The following is a 21,076-nucleotide window of genomic DNA, read 5'->3' as shown; positions in this document are numbered from 1 at the left end:
TGATTCATCATTTATGAATCCTATTGCTTATAGCTTCACAAAAGGCTGGCCAAGACTGACTGAAGTTGAGTGCCTATAACTATCAGCAGCTGCAACCAACACTTTTTAAAACCCTAACACTAAAACTCGCCTGTCTGAAGCTTTACTGAGACTATCAACTAGCAAAGGTTAAATATATTTGATTCAACTTGTTTCAACACACAATTTTTTGACCAGGTGCTGTCAGTTTATCCTCTAGAACACAGCACAGTCAAAGCATCTCAAAATACAAAGCAGTAACATCGTAAGGCTGCTCAATACTAAAAATGCTTCTTCCCCTCCAGATACAACTAGTGAAGTGAGTTCCAGTTGCTAAAATCTAACTAAAACATAGTATTTGAGCACTACATTATGAAGTGGAACACAGCTTTCTGAGCATGCAACTGGCACAAAAAATACATCCCTTTCTGTGCACACACAAGTCTCATTCCCAGAAAATTTACCTTCACTGTCTTCTGGATTCTCTTCTTCGTTAGATGCTTCGATATCTTCATCCTCCTGAGCTGACACAGTTGAAGCTACGCTCTCACACTGTGATACATCTCGCTCCTCACGGGGCCTTCGCGAAGACTGATAAAGACATGGCATTTACATTCTACTGAAAAATTGCAAGTATTATTTCCTTTTACATGCACTTTGTCATTTACCAATCTGAGGTTGAAATGAAAGACAGAGAATCTTTGTTTAGTAGAGATTCATTCACAAGGGCACATTCTTTCAACTTCTGGACAGCTTTTGCTGCCCCTGTTCAAACATAAGTTTGGGAACAAACCACTGTTCCAAGATATGTTTGGGGGAACAACAGAACTAGTGCAGCAAACACAGCCACCGATGCTTTTCACTTCAGCGAGAGAAGACTAGGATAGCACCACGGTTTAGAGGATTCCAACACTCAGGATTCTACTTTAGATGCTCCAAAATTTTCAGTTACTGGTCTTCTACCAATTCTCTTGCTCTATTTTGCAAGGTTAGTGCTTATTGTATTTCAAGGTAACTGTTCTACAGCAACGATCTGAACTTCTATAGTTGCTGGTGTACTAAAGAGAACATGGTTTTCAGAGCACCAAAGAATTATTCAGGTTTGAGTGTTCTATCTGATAGAAATTTTTCTACAGCATTTTAAAGCAAGAAATGATTAGTATCACAGGTCAGTGAGCATCAGCCGCCTTTTCTAGATTTATGTCACAACACAAAAACAAGTAGAAAAAGAAACAAGTGGTGATTGCAAAACAGTCCTAGTGAAGCGTGATGAACGACTTCAGAAAGATGCCAAGTTTTCCCCTGCAAGATATTCGATGCCCACTGCACTAACCTTCTGTTTGTGCTGCTGGAGGAGGCTGTCCAGATTATGTCTCCTTTTATAGTTGAAGTAGAAGTTCTTACACTGAGCTTCACTTTTCGTCCCAACCATTTTGGCAATTGCTGCCCAGTTTCGTCCATGTTCCACTAGGCCTGTCCAAACATATAAGAACCAATACTTACTTAGAGAAATAATTCAGCTATCCAAACCCAAATAAATGGAACATCAATGCCTATGGGAAGGTAAGATACAGAAGCACTGCTGTCTGTAAGAGAATTCTCACTACGACAATGTATTTGATAACTACTTAGAGGGGAAAAAAAGAAAAAAAAAAAAAAGCTTTCTCAACCTGAATGTCTGTTTATGAAGCCTTCAAACTGAACTCTTTGCTGTTGCTAATATGTTACACCTCTACTAAAATACTAACCTTATGCATAAAATTTATGGGTAACTATCTGCCAAATTAACAGACAAGCTATAGACTACATTAGCTTTTTTATGAAAGGAATGTCTTATCCAAAAGGAATTTTTGTAACTTATAAACACATTACTTTGAAAAATTTAGGTACAACATATACAGCTTCACATCTGTTTCACAGACTTCCATGGACCAAACACAACAACAAACAGTTCTAAGTAGGCCACATGAAAAAAAGTCAACAGGAGTCTCAAAAAAATGTTTCTGTCTGTTAAAGATGTTTGTCTTTTTCTTTTCAGAAAAAAATAACAGCAAATTTGAAACTATTCAACTATTCATTCAGCATAGTGTTGCAAAAAAAAAAAAATCACAGCACTCGTATTCAGTAATTTATAATAATTTTGTTAATACAAGTATTCAGAAGTCAGTCAAAAGCTTTACAAGGTTTACCTTTTTTAGCAACTTCCATTTCTTCTTCTGTCCAGCGGGATGTCTCTACAGGCTCTGCAGAAGCTGAAAGAGAAACAAAGACACTGATCAGAGAGAAGACTAAGATTCACTATTATGGCAATCATGCACCCCCAAGTCAACTGATCCATCTTCAACAACTCCCGCTAATAAACAATAAAAGTAGGACATTATAAACTGTCTGATTCACTGAAAAGCTATTTTGGATTTTCCAGAAAACTCTGCAAATATGGTTTAAAAACAAACAAACAAACAAAAACAAACAAAAAAACCCAACCAAACACCAACAAAAAAAACATTACTGCCTTAGTCTAGCTGCTGACAAAACCCCATCATATCAACTGAGCAAGACCGTCTATCACAATCTCTGATTACAGTTAAATGAGAACTAATTTGCTCACTAACTCTGTTCTTTAGGATATGCAGAATATCTGAGGAACAAAAGAGTTGTTACAAATGCTAGAATAGCAGCTGTCTGTAACCACTCAGTTGAAGAGCTAGGAGCAACAAACTTTGCCGTAGCAGAGCGCTGTAAGGAAAAAAAAAAAAAACCTGTCCCATCATCCTGGATAATTATTTACTAGCCACAAGGTATTCTATTTGCTCGTATTTCTGCACCACCACAAATTATGTCAGCCTTTTCAGAAATGCAGTCAGAGACAGCATAGTCTTTTTTAACCATACCTGCCAAGACAGTAAGATTTTATTTTAAAGAAATCTCTTGCCATCTTAATGCAGAAAGAACAGCAAAAACAAAAGTAATTTGCTAGAATCTACTTCAGATCATGAAACTCCCTAAAGTACTCAAATATCAGGCCTACTTATTTAACAACAACCTCTGTGAGCTACAGCCTGTAAGTCTATCTGTGTCAAAGGCATCTGCATCTCTACAGATCCATCATTAATCCTGCAAAGAGAGAAAACATTGTTATCACAGAAAGGCTGAACTGCCTTTTTTTCCCCCCACATGGTTCTAACGGAGTCATCTGATTACACATACACTATTCATGAAGTTACACTCGTGAAGTTTAACAGTACCATACAGTCACAAAATTATAAACAGGCCTAAGAATAAAGATGGAATACTGAATAGAAGTAAAAGGTGCACTGCATGCACAGAAAAGACCCTGGCTACGTCAGCGCTGATGACCAGATGAGCCTCCAAGTGTCCCAGAAATGCTACTCACCAGGTTCTGGTGGGGGTGGAAGAGGTGGTGGTGGTTCTTCAGTGGCTGCAGCTGCAGCAGCACTTGCTTGTGCAGCTTCATTCGTCATTGATCTGGTGATTCTGCCCTTACGACGACCTTGACTATTGGCAGTTTTTCGGCCTCTAGGAGTGGCCTGCTCCCTTTCCTCTGTTTCCTCTGGTGCAACTTCAGTTTTGTCCTTTTCTTTGGTATTCTCTCTGGGAATAGTTAAAATACAATTCAGTCCCATTCAGATAGCCATTATGGGCAGATATTCCTGAATATGGATGTAAAATACCCAAACAAGCCACAAACGAAACTCCACAAACCCAATAGACTCCGTTAGTGAAACAAAATTCCCTTACTGCCCACAATTTAGAGCTGCTAGAGAATAACATAGATACATGATACTATCAGCCTCAAAGGAAATAAGAACACTGTGATAGAACACATAAAAAAACCTGTATCTAATAAGATATGAAAATTATTACGTGTGCAAAAAATAATCCCATGGCTTTTTCCACCAGTCTGATTAGTTCAGAAAGATAGAGAAATTCATATGTCAAAGAACTTGTTTAAAAACCTAACCTAAATAGGAACAGTTTTCAGTCCAGATTTCGCTGTCAGGCTAATGCGAATCCTGCTCTGATCTTTGCAAAAAAGTGCAATCCAGAGTGAGTTAATGCATTTTCAGTACATATACTTACTTTGATTCCTCCTTCTCATCCTTTTCCTCCTCATCCTTCTTTTCATCCTCTTTTTTATCTGCTTTTTCTGCTTTTTCCTCTTCTACTTTTTCTTCTACCTTTTCTTCTTGAGAAGGACGAGCAATTTGTTGCTGAAATGGAACAGGATTTACACATTATAACAATCTGATCACACAAAGGTGCAGCAACTTGTATTCAGAGCAGCACAAACACTGATGCTGCCTTACCTCCTACTTGATAATATTTTAAGTTACAGTCACTGCACACGGGTCAACATTACAGTTAGATGCCTCTTCCAAAAACTGTAATACCTATCTGCACCCTGAAACCGAGATGAACACGATGTTCCAGGCAGGATCTCCCAGACTTCAGAATTCCCCCTTGCCACAGAATGTGCAGTTTCCATATATTAGCTCTATATTATCCTCAGTACCTCAATTCATTTTCTCTTATGGTTTTTTCTGGTCAGCTGTCCTACTCGGATGCAGTATTTTGTCTTACAAATTCCACGGAGGTACAGGTTTGTTTTGCAGCATCAGCACAGAGCTGATAATGTAGACACATACGTGTGTCAACGAATCCATGTGCTGTTGTATGCCGCACTGGAAAGGAACAGCTGCATTTTAAAAGTGTTTAGAGAGGTCTGACCAACATCTTGTGTTGTAACGGTGTTGCTCCTCTCACATTTTATTTTTAACGTTGTCCATTTTAAAACAGCGAAACTTGATAGCTCGCAACTTGGAAGCGGATCTTCCAGCATGAACATTATGATCAACTCTAAGCTGCCTTCTCAAAACTGTTGTTAGTAATTAAGAAATAAAATGGTTCAAAAAATTGAGTCAGGAATTTTAGACTTAAATTTCCAGTGAATTTATGTAAGCAAAATTATAGCCTAGTATTACTTTTTTAAAACCATAATATTTATTGAGATGACAGTTTTATAAGCACGTAAGCACTGACAAATGACAAAGTAATTGTCATTATCCATTATTATCCTAAGCAAAACAGCACAAAACACTTTTGCTATTTCTTATTGCATACAAAAAAATAAAATAGCTGCAGCATTCTCCGACTTCACTGTTAGAGGTGGCCTAACATTAGATAAGCTGAATATCCTGTGACATTTTAAGGAAGCATTAGAAAAATTACAATGCCCATACAGGAGAAAAAAAAGTATTAGGAAAGATCTATCAAATGTGCCTACAGAAAATATCTCTGTAAGTTTTAGTGCTGTTATCTTCCCTAAACATATTTAAAAGCCTGAATATTGCTTTTTGCCATCCATAACAATATATCTGCATACAGCTAAAACATTTCACTTTCCAACACTATGGAATTTCTACGTCCATAGCTCACCGGCAAACTCCTTCCTCTCCAAGCTAAAATACCAAGCAGCAGTTGTCTGCCACTAAATAAATCACGTAACCCACTCCGTAGACTCACAGAACCCTTACATGAAGCAAACAGCAAATGAATGAATTCTCCTGATGAGCCTCAAAAGTCAGCAACCGACATCAAGCATCTAGAGCTTGATCCGTACCGCCCACTCACACGGAACAGCATCTGTACCGAGGTGATCTTCTGAGTGCCACAGAAACACCCAAGCCTTCTGTACTAGGCACCATACAACAAGAATGAAGAAAGCAAGCCTGAGGCTGCAGGCGCGGTTACAGCAGGCAGGACTCCAGTTAGAGGCAAAGGGAGAGGAAGGAGGAAGAAAGAGCTCTCTTCCTCCTCTCTGAAAATACAGGTTTATTTGAAATGCACGACTACAGTTTAAATTCTGTCTTTATTATGTTTTCCTAAGAAGCTATGGACATAACAGAGGGTGGAGAGTGAGATATGGACGCACAGAGGGAACCATTCACAGGAGTTACACTGAAGGGGCTTGAGCAGGTTAAACAAACCACCTCCATCCACTGTCAACCGAGTCACCCGTTCAGAAGAACTGCAACAGCCCGATGCTCTCCACTCAAACTTGGCGTGTGCATAACCGACTCGTTCCTTACTGGGCGTTAGACTCTGCAAGTCAACTTCAAAAAGCAAAATACACGTAGTATTTATATAAAGCTACTTTTCAAACAAATATCTGAAGTACACTTGGCAATTCATGGAAAGACAAGGACAGAGAATATGAGATTGCTGTTCTAGCACTTCATTAACTCAGATTTTACAGTCCCCTGAAAAATTCCTCAAAACGGGCTTTTCTTTTTCACAGAGGAACCAGCCTTCCTGTAAGCGTAGCAGCAGGTGTCACTGTTTCACTGACAAAACTAAGGCTGGAAATAGTCACAAAAAGGACTTGGTTTCGACATTCTGCTAATGTGAACTGGAGCAGAAAACTCAAATACTCATCACTATGATCTTGCTGCAAATTATTAGCATTTACGATGCTGACATTACTTGGTTACGCAAAAACCTCCTTCAAGCAAGATGCCAGAGACACGCTAAGATAAATTATTTCCATCATGCTAGACAGGTTGGCCTCAAAAGCAAGGAGTTAAAAATTGTATTTTTAGAAAACAAAAAAAATAATAAAATTAAACTCTGTATTTTACATATAATCTATTTACAAAACAGTTGCTGAAAATCCTCTGTTCTTTTTGCCTGGCTGTCTTAACACCACACTTCACAAATAACAGGGTTGTCTATTTCACAGTGAATTTATTTAACATGCATAATCAATAGGTCAAGTGCAGGTTAAACACAAACCTTCAAACAGCCGAAGCCTCAGTCAGCGACGTACCTGCTCATTCATCTGTTGATTAAGACTTTTACTATCCAGGCAAGGGGACGGGCTTTAACTCATGGTACGATTCAAAAGGACAAAAACCACACCAGCACCGACATCACACAGCTCTTTAGCAGAGGCCGCCTGACCCAGCAACGTGTTTATTCCAGGAAATTGTGTCATTCTGCGACTTAAGCTGCCTAAGGCAGAGTTGCCCGTCTCACATACAACCTTCTAATCTCCCCGGGGTCACTCGAGGTAATCCTCACCAAGCTGGGCTTGATTGGCCACCACAGGCATACAGCAAATTTCTGTCTAGTCAGATCACTGGGCTGTACCACCTGCTGCAGAGGCACACGGCTTGATCCACAGGCACGCGTTTCTGCTGACCAGGCAGCCAGATCACAGAAACACGCCCCTTCCCGACTACCGCTTTGCTTCCAAACTTCAATGAAAAGCTTCACTTGGATAGAACCTCCATTCACTTACGGAATTCTCTATAATCAATGCAAAAGCATCGCAGAGCCATGCTTTCTCCCAACGCTATGTTAAAAACTTGCTTTTCATTTGAAAAGTCACATTTGGTTTAAGATGTGCTTGTTTAGTTGCCTCTGTAAACATTCTGGAACAATTTAGGCAGCATTTTACAAAATGGCCTTTCTAGACCTATTGGAGGATGAAAATGCACGAGCATTCAATACACCTTACATCTCTTAACTCAGATCCTCTAAAATAAAAGCCCCCACACTGAAATTTGAGTCAAGTTGTACTTACTACATTCTCGAAGGGATTTCAACACCATTACCATGATTAATACATTCTCCACGACAATATTCCATTTGCTTGCCTTCCTATTTACAAAAACATATGAACTACTAAGAGTTTAAGCTGAAGCACCTGTTATTGGCATAAGCACATCTCAGAGCACATCATAAATCTTACACGACTTCTGCTTGCCAATCAGCAAGGAAGTTTCAGGCTGCTCAGAGATATGAAAAATATCAGCTTCAAACAAAGCTGGGGTGTGGGAGGGAGAGGAGGGATGAATTGCATTCTGCAACTGTAAGATAAAAATTCTGGCAAGCAAGGCAGTTCAATACTCTCAAGTTCTTTCCACTAGCTGTTATAGATGTTGCTAATTAATCATTAACAAAATTAAGAAACACAAATACAATTTTTGGTACCACTTCCAGAAACAGTAAAATCTCCCATTTAGAATGGGAAATTATCTGCATCCTTACCACAGAGCACACACTAAGCCTGTCTAGCAGTTGCCCAAAGTTTAGTGATCTGCTCTAGTACTTAATGCAGAGCAACAACTAGCAATTAAGACCTACAACTCCGCTAAAATTCAATGAGCAAGAAATTTGAGTTGAAAGAACAGCAGCAGCTTCAGTGCTCCAACTCATATATTCGGTTATTCACATATAAATCAGTATCCAGAGGAGCAGTTACAAAGAGCACCTTGGGTTTCCTTTTATAGTGAGCTAAGTTCACAAACCTATGCCCTTGTGTACAGGGCTGTAATTAAAATCTTTCTAGTTTACACGCATTATACAAGGAAAGTAAACAATTTATGGACTGAGAAATCCATCCAAATTTTGAATGCTACCAGTTCCAATATTCTAAAGTTTAATAATGTTGAAAGATGTTTAAACACAGTTACTATCATCCGAATATCTCAAAACCTACAGTTGCATTGTATTACAGCTTGAGTCAGTTCTGTCTCCTCACCTCTCAAAACAGCTGCAGGAGAACAGCATACGGCACAGCTATTGCTCAACACGTGTATACTCACTACGATCACCACTCTCATTTTATACTGGAATATGAAACTCAGCCACTTAGAACAGCAGCATTATCTGTGTTCAGTGTCCACAGCGATGGTCTACATTTTGGACAATTTTGTTTATTTCCATCTTCTTTTTATTTGCCATCATCCATACTGTAATTGGAATCTTTCACTATCACTAGACACATAACAATACCCTTTTCCTGTTAAAAAGCATTATTAGGCTTAGAAAGTCTAACGGAAGCTTTGGTAAAATACAAGATTTTTCCAGTATTTTCTCCTGTTACAGCGGTTCGCTATTAGTCAAGTAGAAGCTCTCACTAAATCCTCTGCATAATGAAAATGATCTTATCCTAAGCAATCAATAATTTGTGGGGTACGCACAAGTAAGTCTTCTGTGACGTGATCTCTTCTCTTAGAACACCAGAAAATAATTTAAAATGTTTAAGTACAACAGCATCATAAAAGCACATACAATCACTGTTTCTAGTGATTAAGATCAACTTATCAACCAAAGCTGTTTGCAGCAATTTTCTTTTATATAAAAAATACATTTACGGGGACTCTCAGAAAACTTACATTATTTGAAAAGAGAATTCACATATCCTGAAGTGTAATATTTACTTAATTCACTGTTTTGCAGTTCAGTACAGATTTGTGCAGTCACAACACCTCAAAGCCTCAACAATTTTCTCTTTGGTATTGCTGCTGAGATAACTCTTCAGATTTTAAGGTCTGTAGATCTCTAAAACTGAATTTGAGAGGACGCTCCCCTCCCCACACTGGAGCTTTCCAGTTCCAACAACGCACTGGGTATTTCTTCAGCTCATCGTATCCATACTGGTTCTCAGCTGTCAAATTTATTTTAAGGATACAAACTCAAAGTACCTGCAGGCTTGATTGTTACATCTAGTACTTTGTTCACGTACTTTATTTCATATGTGGCCTTCTTTCCTAATCTCGTCACTGACATATCTTTCATTCTATTTTCAGTACTTCCTAAATACCTGATAGATGCAAGAGGAAATCAGAATGGGAAGAGCAGGGAATATGTTTAATGAATACACAGCACTCCTCCTGCTTTCTTTAAGGAAAAAAAAAAAAAAAGAAAAAAAAAAAGAAAAAAAAAAAGAAAAAAGTACTAAGTTTCTTCATTTGTTTGTTTGTTTTCCAATACCCACACTAACCCTGCTAGCCTACAAACGTATCTGTATGCTTTTTGTACATAATATGCTGTTCTTTTCCCCTCCAAAGACTTCCAAAAGAACACTTCCTGAATCAGCAGAATGCATTAAATTTGTCTCTTTCCTCTTGCTATTAAGTTTCAGTTTGACTTTGAGCCTGACCACCAAATAAGGATCACTATTAATTTCTGCTTTTTGACAAACATTGACATTATGAAGTGATTATATACTTTCCACTGCAAGTCACATGCTAAACTTTATTTCTCTTGGCTCCAACATAGGATTTAATAATGGATTCAACTTCAATGTCTATGGTAGGGTCCTCAAATAAAATGAATTGTCACATTTTTTAAAAAAAGTCACAAACATGCAAAGGAAGAAGATATTTCACATAATTAAAAACAAAACTAACCAAGACCACCCTTGAGGCTAGGATTCCTTAAATTTAAAAAGGGAAAAAATGCAGTTTCCCCCCCGGCTCACGCATACAACATACTTGCTATGACAGACAGTAAGACAGTTGTAAATATGAAACAGTAAAATAACAATATTGAAATTCAAGATACCTGGTTTCTTCCTCTGCGTTTACCATAATTCCTTCGCACAAGGGCTTTATAATTTTCATTTTTCTTGGTCAAGTAATAATATAATACACAGTCGGGAACATTCTAAAGCAAAACAGTAAAAAAAAAAAAAAGAAGAAAAAAAGAAAAAAAATTAGGTTTTACTCCTATCAAAAATATATTTCTAGTTTAATTTCTCTAAGCACTTAAACTATTCAGTCCCTAGCCTAAAATAAAACTCTATTAGATTTGTTTGCTCAGCAGGGAAGTGAATTCACACACAACTATAACAATATAACTATGCATAAAATTATAGTGTTAAACACAAGCCTCATGTATTTATAATACCCTTCAGCTACTTCAGTCTGCATGATTTAATCTATACTACACAATTTGCAAGTTTGAAAGCTTTTATTTATCAGAACAGCCGTATGTATTCAAGATTCTGTTGCAAATCTTAACAAATCCTAACTCTCCATCAGTTCTTACATCAGTTATGCAAAATCTGTCCTAAAGACTAATTCAGCCAGCAGTAGGATCCCACTGACTTGAAAAGCGGTGGCAAGATTTCTTAGAGTTAACAGTGGCTCAGCAGAACCAGTTATGTCCTTTTCTAAAGGGCAAAATAGTTAAAGAAGCTTACCTGCATGAAAAAGAAAGTAAGATCAAAACTAAATGAAGTGCCATTTTCTTTTATTATTGTCAATAGTGGCATTTCCCTAACTTTTGTTGGATGTTTGCATGCACTGACTGCATTACTGATCAAGTATTATAAGATCGTGTCAAAGCAGAAACTTTTTTTGGATTTACATTTTTTTTTTCCAGGAAAAGAAAATGATGCTGGGATGAATGACTTACATTTGGAAAGTTAGGGATCTCACCCTAGGCTCTACTTATATTAAAAAAGGTCTTACCTTTCGTTCCAGGTAGGAAGCAATTAGACCAAAGTTCTTGGGATGTTGGACAAACCTTTTATAAATCAGAAATTATTTAAGTTTAACAACATAATTCATGATCAAATAAGCAAAGCAGTCTTCCAAACAATCTGTTCCATCAGTAAGTCTTTGATTTACACAACTGAAATTATATAAAAAGCTCTTTTCAAATTGTGCAAATTTCAAACTAAGCACCCCAAATTAGCTATTAGCTGACATCATGAGATCATATACCTACTCTTCTCATTTTAATCCTATCACTCAACTAAAGTACTTTTAAGAGAATCTTACCTAAGGACCAAATGCATGTGAGAGTACTCAGTTGAAAAATAAGTGGAGAAGTCTAAAACTTTCGCAATGTTTCATTCATCAAACTAGGACCATTATCAAATATTATTGCACAAAAGTTTCAGCATTCACGATTTAACTGATGTTTACTGTGGGGTTAGGTATCTAACTGTCATTTGCAATGTAATAAAAAATAAAAGATAAGAAAGCCCATTACTTTTCCTTAAAAATCTCTTTCTCGTGGTCGGTCCAGACATTCATGAACTGTCTGTCTTTATAAACTTTCATGGGATCCTCCATCAGACCATTCATATTAATAAACTTCACCCGTCTTTGTTCTGCATCGAACATCATGGGAGGAATGACAGAGAGCTGACGCATTTGTTTTTCATTATTCTACAGGCAAAGAATAAAAGAAAAAGTAAAGAATATAACAAGTTGCTACTAATGTTTGCAGTTCTTGAATTACACAGTTCTTTAGAGCTCCACCACAGTATACATTTACAGTTAGGTTGAAACTTCTTTTTGTCCAGTTCTTAACTCTTCTAGAAATTGTCACTATCCCAATTAACATTTAAACAGTCAGCTAAAGGAAAAGGAAATAGTGTCGCAAATTATGAAAAACTAAAATGGTGTAGGGTTTTAGAAAGCAAGAGTTTTCACATGTTTGTTAGAGCTGTAAAAATCTAGGGCTGTAGCAAGTCTGCAACGAACACAGACACATGGGAAAAACCCAGGACATGAGGGTGGTATAACACTGGAACAGGTTGCCCAGCGAGGTTGTCGATGGCCCATCCCTGGAAACATTCAAGGCCAGGTTGGACGTGGCTCTGAGCAACCTGATCTGGTTGGAGATGTCCCTGCTCCTTGCAGGGGGGTTGGACTAAACAGCCGTTAAAGGTTCCTTCCAACCCAAACCATTCTGTGATTCTATTATACAATTGGGATGCATAACCCTTAGAAGAAAAGTATTTGTAAGACTTGTTTCAGGCCAAAGTTCACATCAACCCTGTCAAATTAGCCCAAAAAGGTTTCTCTTATCAAAAGACCCCAAATCCTCTGAGACCTTTCGCTGCCAATAAAACGATAACGAGTAATTTCCCATGCTTCTATAGCAAAGTACAGACAATAGCCTCACCTCCTGCTCAGAAAGTCCATCAATGATTTCAGAAATCTCATGTTCACTTCTAGCAATAGTTGCTGAAAGTCCAGCCCCTCTTTGGCCAACTCTAGAATTAAGGGAAAAGAGAAGTAGCAAGGATAAAGCGGAAAATAGCTGTGTTTTCAGATTTTGTACACAAGAATGACAACCTTCAAAATTCTTTAAAATACTGTTCCCAAGGTCCCAAATTAGTTAGTTAGGACCGTTCTTTCTTAAGTAGTGTCAGAGTACAAACTCCGTTCATGTATTGCTATTTCAAACAACTGTTCAGTTTTACAGGTGAATTTGCAAAGCTCAGCAAGAAGGGCACACTTGAGTCAACAGCAAAAAAGGAGTGTTACCACCGATTCCGCTGTCAGTAGGTGTCTTAGAGACACCCATAGGCTTCTGCCGAGTATGAGAAGTGTTCATCAGTAGCACTGAAATAATCTTAATTAGTACAACTCATACGCTGTGAAAGGGAGCTTTTTATGTTTTATTTTTTAAAAGAAAAAAAAAAACATTAAATTGGCCTTTCATCAATTTGGTTAAGTTATAATACAGCATTGAGACTCATTACAACAAAGGAATTTTTTTAACTTTTGAATTGATGAGGAGAGCCATAATTTGGAAGAACTTAAGAACGTCATAATAACATATTACAGCATCTGGGTCAAAAAGCATTTCAGAGATAAAAATCACTAATAATTAGAGAGAAAAAATATCTTAATTTGTTCAAAGATTTTACTGAACTAATCAATCTGCACAAAATCTGACAAAAACCCTTAATATTTACATGGCAACAGTATTACTAGCACAGCTATAGAAAAAGATGCCATTACACTAAAGAACATAAATATAATGTAAAGAGATGGCCCCTTCCCAGGTAGTTTGCAATTACAAAGATGTGAGGTGTTCTCAAAGTAAAAGCTTCTTATAGGTAGGAGATCTGTTTCCATTCTAACAATTTATTTTACTTTCCTCTTTTTCTTGATTTCACAAGGCCAGATTTTGCAGATTTCATGATATATTGCAAACTATTTGCTTTTCCTGTGTTTTATGAAGTAAGGGGATTTAGACAGATGGTTACAAGAGATAATGAGATTAAATCTTTATGGAGCTTGAACTCTCAAAGGTGTATTCAAATAATTTCAAATCCTAGATAAACAGATTTGAACACAACTGAATCAAACTTGACCTAATTCTAACTTAGAGAACTACCTACAGTACCGGAAAGTGAACTCTCAAATGAATTGCACTTCATTCCTTTTAAGACTCTTTGTACAGTTTCCATCAAACAAATGTCTGATAGATTAAAATTAAATAATAGGGATTCAATTGTCATAGCTTGCATACTTCAAAAAGCAAAAGTGTCTGGAATAAAATTACATGGCAAGTACAATAAAAGATCACTCACATTTTTAATTAAAGAAGTCAAATGATTTTTGAGCATGTAGGCTAATGAATATACGGATTACGAAACAAAAGAGTAACACAGACATTCAGTGACAGAGTATACTACGTATAAATTAACATGTAGGACCAAAATGAAAGGCTCACAAGAAGCTGATGCTCCAATTATCTTAAGACCAACTCCACAAACCTCTTTGTGCATCTGAACAGCTGAACTCTTATAGTCTCACCAACCTCCACAACGTAACTACCCTTTGCTAACTAGCCCTTGTTCTGTATTTCTTTTGGAAAAATATGGGGTTTGATGGCAGATCTTAAGAAGGGGATAAAAAAGGAACATTTTGGACATCACTAAAGCCTCCCAAGAGGACAACAAACTGATGAGGCAAGCATTGCTGACAAAGCTGACAGGGAGGGATGGGAAAGGGCGATGTGTAAGACAGTGGATGTACAAGAAGGAGGGTCATGAAGATCCTTAGGATGTGAAGTGAAACTTGAGCTCAATGCCATGAAACACAGCGAATGCATGAAAGAATATTTAACTTTATGACACACTAATATTCTTTTTTAAAGAATAAAGTTATGAACACAAAACTTAACCATTAAGCTGAACTAATTTTATTATATATTATTTTAAAACTTAAGTCCTAAGAGATATTTCAATTCTATGGTAATACCTTTGGAATCGTTCTTGCTGTTCTCTCTGCTTCCGGATTTCTGGAAATTGTTTTTCATAGTACTCTCTTGTTTTGCTCTCCTTAGCTTTCCTCCGCGGATTATTTTCTATCCTGTCAACTTTCTTCTCCCATGCCTCCATCAGCTGATCATAACGCTGACAGATTTTCTGTTCCTGTTAAATTCCAAAAGTAAACCTTGAACTAAACACAAATACACTAAGTGATCTGCACACATAACATGGGTAGGCTCTATATTTTTCCTGTTCTAGTGACTTTGCATTTTGAAGATGACATACACCAAATTTTCACCAAAGAGAAGGTGAAGAAGTGGACATAAAAATGTAGATTTTTATTTATTTGCTTTACACATCACAATGGTATTTGGTAACTGTTATTACTGCCTTCCAGGAATCTCAGATCTTCTAGTACCAGGCTTTTAATTAGTGGAATTGTTTTGTTTTTTTTTTTATTTTAATTTTGTTTTAAAATTTTAATTAACAGAACGGGGCTGGAATAATTGCAATATTTCCTTAAGCTCAGCAATATGCCGAGAGCTGCATCTACATAAAAAAACCCTACGACCGTAAGAAGAAGAATACTTCATAATATTTTCATGGGGGAATCTTCCAATTTGATGTATAATCTTCTGCTATTCTTAATAACAAAAATTATCTTTCAGACACCACCCAAAACAGCCTTTTGAATTTGTATGACACTTGCTACAACAGAAGGCAAGAGAAAGCATTAAGTCAACTAATACTGGTATCCAACATACACAAGTTTGATTAAAAATGCTGTCTGACTTTAAAAATTGGAGATCTACCCCATTTTCTTTCAGATACTGTAGCTACTATACAAAAAAAAAAAAAAAAAAAAAAAAGTTGAGAGAGAGACCAGGCACAACAGTTACATTTTCACTGGCTCTCTTCCACTCATATTCTTAAGAAACTAAAAGAAAAAAAAAAGCTTTTTCCTTACTGTACTTTAGATGGTTTTCAGTGAAATAATCAACAAAGCAGTTATAAACCTGCAGTTCATTTTCCAATAAATCAACAGAATTTTAGCTTAAGATCTTATTTTTCTAATCAATGGGATTCACATGCCACATTTGGTAATGCAAGGCAAGGATCCAGACAGAAAGCCAACCGTGTGCTCTTTTTAGAAAAATATAGAAGTATTACCCGTTGTTTTCTTGCATGATTTCTTCTTTTAAAGAACAGTATTAGCTTTTTCCTCATCACCTGGTTTCTGGAAAACAAAATTGGAAAAAATAGAATGTGAACTATGTAAGAATCAAGCACTTCAAAACTACTCAAAGCCCCTATGGATTCTTGATGCCATATAATTATTATGGAAAACGTTTTTCAGGGGTAGAAAACAGGGAAAATTGCTGATGAAACAAACTAATACTGTATTTTATCAGAGAGAAGATTCTTGAAGATGGCTGAAATAAGCAATTGAGATACAAAAGCTTCCCATTTCAAGCTAGGCTGCTCTCCGCCACTACAAGAGAGAGAATATGATAAAATGAGTAAATTTGGCTTAAGATATTATGCTTTGGAAAAAAAAAAGAAAACCACTTCATTATTCAATCCTGAAGTTAAGAGTTTTACAACATATTACTCAAAAAATCAAGCATTTTGGAACTGCCGCACAGGTACATTTGAAGGAAGGAAGCAAGCAGTACTTTTTTATAAGAGAAGTTTTTGAAGGACAGCCATCTGTAGGATTTTTTTTCTGTACTTACAAAATACTAGAATATGTAGCAAAAAGTTATAACACCTAGCAATACGGATGTAACTCACTAAGCATTTCTTCACATCTGAAATTGACAATTTGTTTCTTCTTTTGCAAAAACCGCTAGTACAGAAATTGGTTGACATGAAAATAAATATTTTCTTCCCAGTTACTGTCCTAGAGAAGCCATGAAAAGGTCTTGGTCTTCATAGTTACAATGGAACGGGATTTCCTCTGCGCTCTTATGGCAGTTACCATTCAGCAGTCATTTTCAAGTCTGGTAGCAATACATATTTTGAAAATAAGCTGATTTTTGTAGTAATAGAATGATCACTATTTCGGTATTTTATAACATTGTTACAGAGTGAAATCAATACTGGTTTGACATAGCCATGTAAAAATTAAGATTCTGTTCTACATTATTAATTACTTTCTGTAGAGAAATGAGTTCACTGTCATCTTTGCAGAACCGAGATATTCAAAGTGATCAGATGCAATTTAATGGACATTTGAATTTGAGTACAAATAAGCTTAAATACATTTTAAAATTAATCTATTAAAACTTTATTTCCATTTATAAACAATATTTGTTTCAGTGAACGAAGAAAACTAGTTCATACAAATTTGAGAAACAAGTTCTATATTGAGGAAGACAATAAAATTTATTTTCCTCAAAATCCACATTTCTTCCAGAAGACGACAACCAGTTTACTTAAAATCACTGAATTTCGTTTGCCCTAAATAACAAGTAAGTGTAGCATGAAACAACCTGTTGTTATCATATCTATAATGTTATTATAGATAATAAGAATAAAAATCAGGATTCCTCCTACCATTTATCGACAATGATAACTTTTGAAACACTTCTCTGAACAGCACATTCAAGAACAGTTGACCAGGCATATCTAGGTCAAATCTTGTATTTTTCAAAGGGTAAAACACCAGCATTATGAACTTTAAAAATTAGTTTTATTATTTATTTTTATCTTTAAGTTATGATTAAAAGTTACTTTTTCTCTTTGCCCTCAGTATATACAGCTCATTTCCTGCAGCACTGTTCTACAACAAAGAAATTGGAAAATTACATAAACTGTAAGCTTTCAAATATGGTTAAAGTACATACAGCCTACTTGGAAATCACAGAAATTAAAAAACAAAAAAAAACACAACCCACCCTTAAATGGCACAATGACAAGTTACAAAAGCACTTACGTTTTGATGTTTTCATGGTAGACCTTTGTGTCTGATGGTTGGTTGTAAAGTGGCTAGAATTTGGATTAGAAAAGTATCCTCAGTACTCTTGTCAATGCATGTAATTCTAAAAGCATGTGCAATGTATTTAACAATATTTTAATATTCTGCCAGCATTGCACTCAATCTGAGATGCAATAATCTGAAGGGACTAGAAGACACTCAACATAAAGCACAGACTTCATGACTTAAAATGAGATCATTATAACTACTTACATATACAACAGTATTCCAATTTTTTCATATTTCAAACTCTTCTCTCAACAGATTCAAATCTATTTTAAAAAAGTTACACTTATGTGGCCAACCAGCTCACTCAAGCCCCACTTCACCAGTGTATTTTAACACGCATTTATTTTATACTTAAATATAGAACTACATCTGTTTACCACAACAGAATTACAGACACGAAAACAACACTGGCAACACAGAAAATAAAAAACAAAACAAAACAAAAAACAACCCACAACTTACCAGTTCAACTTTTGGACCAAGACCTTCAAAAATCTTGTGAGCTTCTTCTGCTTTTTTCTGCAAATAAGATTTTTTTGTATAGTTAAGAAAGTCATCCAAAGTTAATATCAAAAGCCTATCTGAACTGTTTCACTTATGCCAGCTGCTAAACCCCTGTGTGCTCGTACTATATCCTTCTTCACCTACTTCTGCAATGTTGCCTCAGCAAATCAAGAAACCTGCACCTGAATTGTGCATTTACTCTGATCTCCATGTCTGGAAGCTGATAAGAGTATAAAAGCAGAAACTGACCTCTGCGGTTCAAAAAGAACACGCATTTAATAAATAATACAGCAAATAATTATTGAGAGGAAGAAAGCTGTCCAGTAAAACAAGTCTAGCTAGCTTTAAAAAAATGGAACTAGGAGACTAAAATTCTCCAGTTGCAAAGTCCGTGAGTGTGAATCGATGTGTACATACGCACACACAGAAGTATGTCAAAGGTCCTCCTTCCTTTGTCCAAAGACCTTTGCAGTCTTTGCCACTAGGCAAAGACTCTAAAATAATTCTGACCCTAAAGGAGGCAGAAGAGGGTAAGACAGTTGGCTTTCACAAATTCATTTCAAGCCCGTAGGATCTTCAGCAGCCGAGGCTATCTGAAATGACACAACATACTAGTTCAAATCTGCTTCTATCCCCCCATAGTTGTATGCACTAGCCCTAAGACATCTGCAAAAAAAAAAAAAAAAAAAAAAAAAAAGGAGGAACTAATCCATAAAACAGTTATTATTAGAAAGTGTTCTGCTAAGTTCTAACCTCTTTTCATGTAATTTCAATCTCACAGCTGTACTAAATAATTCTACACCAAGGAAATATTATAGTATTATCCTGGTAGAATGTTTTTTTTCTGGCCTCAAAACATTTAAAACTGAACTCTATCCTTATTACTTTAACCAAATTTTAGCCAACAGTAGTTGAATATTAGAAGTCATTATCCTAAACTGCATGGTTTGAAGATGAAAGTTGCCAATCAGATTGTCCTCTTCTACCACTGTAGACAGCGAGATATTAAACAAGTTCTACGTAAACAAATGGCTCAACACTACTTGAACACCTCTTTAAATAAGACAGTGAGTATTGACACGTGCTATTTGTATGAAGTGCCATCAACACTGCCATTCTACAATAGATGTAAATCCTGATATGAAAACTTAAACTAAGTGCTAAATGGATTCACAAATGCACCAAGCTTGGTAATTCCCTTTTTATACAGAGCACTATATGAAGAGCTACACAGAAAGAAGCCGCTAAGAGATGACTATACACGGATGCATGTTACTCCACCTCAGGCAACGTCACACTGGGTTTCCTCATCTACTTGCACATCCACAACAGGGGGAATGCAACAGTGACTCCAAAATTCTGTTGTAAAACACACCTGTAATCCCAGTTAGCAGAGAGCTGCACAGCAGCCCACTAAGACATCTTCAAACTCACACACTTTTCCCTACTACCCAACGTGCAACTCAGCTTGAGGAAGTCTTGTAAGGTGGTCATATGATTTTAATACTTTTTAATTACATTACAGTGTGAAAGAGATTTAAAACATTAAAACTGGTTTGTAACCAGAAGTAAACGTATTGCTGTACATTGGGTACACGAGTTTTTATAACATAATAGTTGTCCTAACGTCCTGTATCAAGTAAACACATCAAATTTCAGTCAGCTGGAGGAGGGGAAGAACAGGCTGCATGGAACACTTTGGACACAGTTCTGCCATATAAAACCTAGCATTGTGTTGCCGTTTTCTACCATCTCAACTTTTCAAAAATAGTCTATTGTAATATAAGTTAGCTGCTCCTCTAAACTACAAAAAAATTTGGGAAATTAAACAAACATATACCACTCTCACAAAAGATCATGCTGCTTTCAAAACCAGCAGATATCCAACTTCCTAATCTCAAACTACAAGGGGAAAAGAAGGTAGGAAACACTCTGCTACTGTTGGTGATATTACTGTGCTCCTCTACTTTTCTCACCACTTAAGCAACACAAGCTCACAATTCACCTACATACTACTACTACTACACATCTGTTCATTTATCTAAATCATAAGTGCCAGAAGTCAGAGTTTGAAAAGAAGGCATAAAATCTTACAACATATATATACACATATGTGTCTGTGTGTGGATAGATACAGATATATAGAGATATAACTCAGCACAGGGATCTAGGGATGATACTCATAGATGCGTTTCCTTAGACTGCTTATAAGAGAAAAGGAGGATCCTGTGATAAAGAATAAAAATATCACACAAGTGTGCTTCATTTAAAGTAAATTAATACTAAAAGGGGGGCAGGGAAATCAATAAAACAGGAGAAGTAAAAATTGCCCCACAGAAGTGAATTAAGACATAATGAATTTTAGCACATTGGGTCAGACTTACAGCTACACGCAGTCAACTGGAAAGCACGCTTACCCGATTTTCATCGTAAATAATTTGGACAATACTGCGGTGTTTCTGTTCCACTGGAGGAGGGGAGACAGGCCTCTCTGGCTCTGGAGGCTTAGCAGCTTCTTCTTCAAGTTGTTGCTAAGAGACGGAAGAAAGAAAATCAGCCATCCGCACCATGTTACCCTTACCAGTAATTAGTCACCAGATATAAAATATGCAACTGATCAACAGTTAGTACTGCCTCTTATTTCTCTTTTTAACTGACGAGGAATGAATGAAATGGTTTCACTGTCAACAGGGATGATAACAAGACTATTTTTGGTACTATTGGTAAAC

The 21,076-nt window shown here is 36.5% G+C and overlaps 1 protein-coding gene across 6 annotated transcripts in view; it reads right to left on the bottom strand.

Moving 5' to 3' along the window:
• NCOR1 (nuclear receptor corepressor 1) overlaps positions 1-21,076 on the bottom strand; it is a 72,731-nt gene that overhangs the window by 28,556 nt on the left and 23,099 nt on the right. For 5 of the 6 annotated variants that reach the window (XM_086763240.1, XM_086763243.1, XM_086763244.1 and 2 more), the window contains 14 exons: positions 20,765-20,878; positions 18,306-18,362; positions 17,793-17,845; positions 16,025-16,091; positions 14,844-15,016; positions 12,751-12,841; positions 11,830-12,008; positions 11,304-11,358; positions 10,393-10,494; positions 4,120-4,250; positions 3,413-3,630; positions 2,208-2,270; positions 1,352-1,491; positions 483-609 (listed from right to left, as the gene is read on the bottom strand). In XM_086763240.1, the coding sequence (XP_086619366.1) occupies positions 483-609; positions 1,352-1,491; positions 2,208-2,270; positions 3,413-3,630; positions 4,120-4,250; positions 10,393-10,494; positions 11,304-11,358; positions 11,830-12,008; positions 12,751-12,841; positions 14,844-15,016; positions 16,025-16,091; positions 17,793-17,845; positions 18,306-18,362; positions 20,765-20,878 (1,570 nt within the window). Of the gene's footprint in view, positions 1-482; positions 610-1,351; positions 1,492-2,207; positions 2,271-3,412; positions 3,631-4,119; positions 4,251-6,865; positions 7,008-10,392; positions 10,495-11,303; positions 11,359-11,829; positions 12,009-12,750; positions 12,842-14,843; positions 15,017-16,024; positions 16,092-17,792; positions 17,846-18,305; positions 18,363-20,764; positions 20,879-21,076 lie in introns of those variants that run through there. The other variant, XM_086763246.1, reaches the window with a different exon arrangement.

Source organism: Chlamydotis macqueenii, chromosome 19, assembly GCF_036417535.1.
Source record: "Chlamydotis macqueenii isolate bChlMac1 chromosome 19, bChlMac1.mat, whole genome shotgun sequence".
NCBI classification, from domain to species: Eukaryota; Metazoa; Chordata; class Aves; order Otidiformes; family Otididae; genus Chlamydotis; species Chlamydotis macqueenii.
The sequence above is the reverse complement of the archived record's forward strand: the minus strand, read 5'-3'. Positions and strand labels throughout refer to the sequence as shown.